Source organism: Glandiceps talaboti, chromosome 21 (genome assembly GCF_964340395.1).
Source record: "Glandiceps talaboti chromosome 21, keGlaTala1.1, whole genome shotgun sequence".
Lineage (NCBI taxonomy): Eukaryota > Metazoa > Hemichordata > Enteropneusta > Spengelidae > Glandiceps > Glandiceps talaboti.
The window spans coordinates 1,816,801-1,822,911 of NC_135569.1; the positions used below are offsets into that span (position 1 = coordinate 1,816,801).

Sequence of the window (6,111 nt, forward strand, 5' to 3'; positions counted from 1 at the left end):
AGGGAACTTGCAAACCTGCCATGTTGAATGTTGCATCATGGGAAATGTGATAATAAATACTAATCAATTAGCATTGTAAACAATACTGTTACATTGATTATAACTAGGAATGATCAATTCATAGTCACCCTGATCTTTGTAGGAGGTTAATTTTATCAGTAGCTCCAGATTAAGTATTACGATAACCACAGATAATCCCATAGTCCTTTGCATCTGAGCATGCTCAGTTTGGATTGCAAGTTCCCTATTCTTTTTTTGGGGGGGGCCTTCAATTAATGAACACAATTATTGACAGTAAAATACCATATGATATACAAGCAGTTAGCCTAATGTATTCTTAATGTATTCTTAATTGTGTTCTGAAACAAGTTGAACAGTCCAGCTATAAATCCAGAGAATTGATATTACTACATACACCCCTTTGAAGGATTTATTGCACAAATCATGAAACTGCTGGGTAGTATTCATAAAATATCACATATGTACCTGTGATTACTTGCATCGGTATGCCATGACAGGGTTGTTTTTTGTTGTTGTTGTTTTGTTTTGTTTTGTTTTTGTTTTGTTTAGTTGTTTTTTGTTTTGTTTTGTTTTTTTTTTGGGGGGGGGGTCTCAAGCCATGTGATAAACTTTACTTCTTTGACAACATGACAATTTGATAGAAATCTGTTAACATATTATTTTGATGAGATGAGTTGATTTATTATTGTAAAGTCAAGTACATACAAAGTGTAATTTTTTTAACAAGACCTACAAGAAGTATGACTTTGACAGCTAAGTGTTTTCATCTTTATTTTTATTTTCATAAATATAAAAGTCGTGGTAATGCAATATTAATATAAAAAGTGTGTGTGTGTGTCTTTGATGGATAAAATAGAAAACGCCAAAATGTTTCTTTATAAACGATCGAAAGGGAGGTTGAGGTTAACAACGTCTGAAACCAGATGTAGCACCATATATTTGATGCTTTGCCCCGAATGTAGGACATATGTTAACACACCTTATCTACAAAATGTAGAATTTACAATCTAGATATAGTAGCAAAGTAAATGATTGTCACTTCAACTTGAGATATCCAAACTATAGGGCATACATAAACCACTAGCCTACATTGTAGACAGACAGACTAGTACACTGGTACACACTGTATACAAATTGTAGATTTTACAGTCTGGGTTATAGTGGTAATGAGGTCACTTCAAGATATCAAAAATGTAGGACACATGTATCTCCTAGCCTACACTGTAGACAGACAGACTAGTACACTGGTACACACTGTATACAAAATTGTAGACTTTCCAGTCTGGGTTATAGTGGTAATGAGGTCACTTCAAGATATCAAAAATGTAGGACACATGTAAACCACTAGCCTACACTGTAGACAGACAGACTAGTACACTGGTACACACTGTATACAAATTATAGACTTTACAGTCTGGGTTTAAAGTGGTAATGAGGTCATGAACTTCAAGATATCAAAAATGTAGGACACATGTAAACCACTAGCCTACTGTAGACTGACAGACTAGTACAGTAGTACACACTGTATACAAATTATAGACTTTACAGTCTGGGTTATAGTGGTAATGAGGTCATGAACTTCAAGATATCAAAAATGTAGGACACATGTAAACCACTAGCCTACTGTAGACTGACAGACTAGTACAGTAGTACACACTGTATACAAATTATAGACTTTACAGTCTGGGTTTAAAGTGGTAATGAGGTCATGAACTTCAAGATATCAAAAATGTAGGACACATGTAAACCACTAGCCTACTGTAGACAGACAGACTAGTACAGTAGTACACACTGTATACAAATTGTAGATTTTTACAATCTAGGTATAGTGGTAAAATAAATGTCAGTTCAAGATATCAAAACTATAGGGCATATATAAACCACTAGCCTACATTGTAGACAGACAGGCTAGTACACTGGTACTCACTGTATACACATTGTAAACTTTATAGTCAGGGTTTATAAATTATAGTGGTAATGAGGTCACTTCAAGATATCAAAAATGTAGGACACATGTAAACCACTAGCCTACTGTAGACAGACAGACTAGTACACTGGTACACACTGTATACAAATTGTAGAATTTACTATCTAGGTATAGTGGTAAAATAAATGTCACTTCAAGATATCAAAACTATAGGGCATATATAAACCACTAGCCTACATTGTAGACACATGGGTTAGTAAAGTAGTACACACTGTTTATGAATTGTCGACTTTACAATCCAAATATAGTTGTAAATAAAAATCACTTCAAGATGGTTTGTCCAAAATGTAGGACTCCGTAAACCAATGGCCTAATATTGCATTGTAGACAGACAGGCCACTACCGGACACACCATATACAAAGTGTTGACTTTAGAATACATACACTTTGACATGTTACAATTAATACCTCAGTTGTCTTGCTTGCCATGACCTTATATGGTATGGTTTAGACTATATGACCCATGACCTCATCAGGTGACGCTGAAGAATTGTAATTGTTCTGGTCACGTATACCATTCAATCCCATAATTCCCTGTGTGCCAAATATGGTGATGCAGTACTCCTCAAGCTGCTAATACTTTTGTTGATACATACTTATTTTGATGTTGTACTGTATTTATTTAGAAGGTTTCACATATGCATAAATGTTTATTAAGTATCAACTAAGGTGTCCTGCTAGCAAGTTGCTGACAACACCCAGACCAGTTTCTCGTTACCCAGGGTAGACATAAAATATCATGGCTGCCGCAACTGAATCAGAAATTCTGGATGAAATTGGTGAAGATTTCTTGTGTTGTTCAATATGTATGGAGCAGTTTAAAGATCCTAAAATTCTACCATGTCTGCATACATTCTGTCAACAATGTTTAGTCACTCTTTTGAAGACGAAAGGGTCCCTGCAATGTCCGTCTTGCTCTACTCCGTGTCCCATACCAACTGGAGGCGTGTCAAAACTGATGACTAACTTCTTCATGAACAATTGTATTGAAATCTATCACAGACTGAAAGAGTGTTCCAAGGTTGGTCCAATCCAGTGTGAAGGATGCCAAGAGAATACAGCCACTCACAGGTGTGTAGAATGTAAATGTTGTCTCTGTAATACGTGTGTGAAAGCACATAGAAATCTACCATCAACAAAAACCCACCAACTTCTCACCATTGAAGAATACAAAACCAGAGAATCCACACGACCAACAGTTGTACAAACAGTAGGGTGCTGCAGTATCCACCCTAAGAATGAGATTGAATTCTACTGTGACACTTGCCAGGTATCTGTCTGTACAGCCTGTACTATAGTCAATCATCGTATACCACAACATGTCCATAGGGACTTGAAAGATGTGGCAGATGAATATCAGATACAGTTAAAAGACATGGTCGACAAACTGAAAGTGAAAGAACAGGAAGCTGACAAGAATAAAACTTTAGCCAAGCAGAGCCACAGTCAAATGAATGATAAGTGGAAAGAAGAAGAGAGGAAGGTGAGAATGAAAGTAGAAGAAGTAAGTAACAAAATAAAGAAAGAGGAGAAGAGATTGATAGATGAGTTGAACAGAGAATATGGGATGAAAATGAAAAGTGCAGCAGTGGATATTGATGAATTGGAATTAAAACATGGGAACATTAAGAGTACATGCAGTTATATAGAAACACTGTTGCATCATGGGAATGTTGTTCACCTTCTGTCTACAAAGAAAGCAGCTACTGATCATATCCAACAACTCATCACCATGGAAACCACACCTGAACCACTACAAATGGTCCAATTTCAACCAAGTAAGGCATTTGCTGAGCATGGAATTCTGGGAGATATCGTGAAACCTTTGGATGTCTGCATATCCAAATGCACAGTGGAAAACATTCCCAAACAACTATGGAAAGGTGACTCTGCAAATCTACTGATCACAACCAGAGATTCCAAAGGAAAACAAGTCATCCCCGGACAAGAAGTCAAAGCCAAGGTCAAGAAACCTGATGGATCATGGGAGGACATTGAAGTAACAGATATCAGAGATGGTACACACAGAGTGACAGTGAATGGAGAAATGGATGGTACATATCAAGTTACCATGACGATAGGTGATCAACCAATACCAGGCAGTCCTGTCATCATTCCTATCATCCAAGAATTGGTGAAGACCATTGGCAGTAGAGGCAGTGGGGAAGGACAGTACAATGATCCCTGGAGTGTAGCTATAAACAGAGACAGAGATATTGTCACAGCAGACAGACAGAACAACAGATTGCAAGTAACAACCAGAGATGGTAGATTTAAGAAAAACTTGACATTTACGCTTAAACAGGATTATAGCCCATGTAACATAGCCATATCAAGTGATAATACATACTATAGTTTAGATAATCGTAATAATCGAGTAGTAGTTAGTACTGAAGATGGACATATTATCAGATGCTTTGGAGAAAATGAACTGAATGACCCCTGTGGTCTGGCTATCAGCCCTGTAGATGGTAAGGTGTATGTCACAGACAGGGATGGGCATTGTGTTAGGATCTATACACAGGATGGCAAGTATATCAAGTCATTCGGGTCACGAGGTAAAGGTCAGGCAGAATTTAATTTTCCATACTTCTTAGCAGTTGACAGTACAGGAAGAGTGTTTGTAGCAGACAATGGTAACAATTGCATCCAGGTATTCACTGATAGTGGTGAATTTCGGTATGCATTTGGTTGCTATGGTGATAAAGATAGTCAGCTGGATCATCCTAGAGGTGTGGCCATTGAGAATGATAGATATGTGTATGTAAGTGATAAGCGCCATGTACAGAAGTTTGACATCACTGGTCAGTTTGTATGTCGTATTGATAGTGAGAAGGATGGGTTGAATGATCCCTATGGTATAGCATTGACAGATGATGTACCTTGTAGGGTTGTTGTTGTTGACAAGGGCAGCAAATGTCTCAGAGTTTTGTACAGTAATAACAAAGGTGTATAGAGAATACCATCTATAGACATGCAAGATTCATCATCATTGTGGGTACCTCATTGACAGATGATGTGCCTTGTAGGATGGTGGTGGTGGTTGTTGTTGTTGTTGTTGTTGTTGTTGTTGTTGTTGTTGTTGTTGTTGTTGACACATACAACCATTGTCTCAGCGTGTTTGTACAGTAATCGGGGATGTAGCTAATTTTAAAAGTTGCCTTTCAAATGTGAAAAGTTGGCAGTAATATCTACAAATGAGATCAATGAATCTACCCATTGCAGGAAATATACTGGTTGAAACAAAGAATGGCGCAGACAAATCATAGTGAGGTAGATGATTGTTTTTGCCAGCTGCCGACCTTTACCTACATCCCTGGTACTGTAACATATACTATGTCAGCTACCAACCCTTATCTACATCCCTGGTATTGTAACATATACTATGTCAGCTACAGGCCCGTATCTACATCCCTGGTACTGTAACATATACTATGTCAGCTACCAACCCTTATCTACATCCCTGGTATTGTAACATATACTATGTCAGCTACATACCTGTATCTACATCCCTGGTACTGTAACATATACTATGTCAGCTACCAACCCTTATCTACATCCCTGGTATTGTAACATATACTATGTCAGCTACAGGCCCGTATCTACATCCCTGGTACTATAACATATACCGGTACTATGTCAGCTACACGCCCGTATCTACATCCCTGGTACTGTAACATACATGTATACTATGCCAGATAACAGCTGTATCTACATCCCTGGTAGTATTACAGATACTATGATGTATACCACTTTCAGGGATTGAGAACCAAAGCAATGTAACTTACAGGTATTTCAAAATGACAAGTATATGACAAAGACATTTAAAGGTTGATGAAGTCAAATGTGACTAAGACAATACAGTGAATGAACTGATATCCTAAGTAGGGATTCATAGTAATACATATTTTGTACATGCATGTGCACCGTGCAACCTCTCCCACCCCTACCCCCACCCCAAATAACTGTACTATATTACTTTGTGATGTGTCAGACCCCATGACTAATGAGTACCAGTGTGACATACTCTTGGATTTGCAGGAGTCCAGTGTTCTCTTCTGCCATACTTTCATCAGTACAGTGAGTGACAGTGCATCAGAAAA

The 6,111-nt window shown here is 37.7% G+C and overlaps 1 protein-coding gene across 1 annotated transcript; it reads left to right on the plus strand.

Annotated features, from left to right (window-relative positions):
* Positions 1-2,678: 2,678 nt before the first annotated feature.
* On the plus strand, positions 2,679-5,072 carry LOC144451475 (tripartite motif-containing protein 2-like). Its single transcript, XM_078142322.1, has one exon. It carries the CDS (start codon positions 2,748-2,750, stop codon positions 4,962-4,964), a length of 2,217 nt encoding a protein of 738 aa, XP_077998448.1. The 5' UTR covers positions 2,679-2,747; the 3' UTR covers positions 4,965-5,072.
* Positions 5,073-6,111: the final 1,039 nt, after the last annotated feature.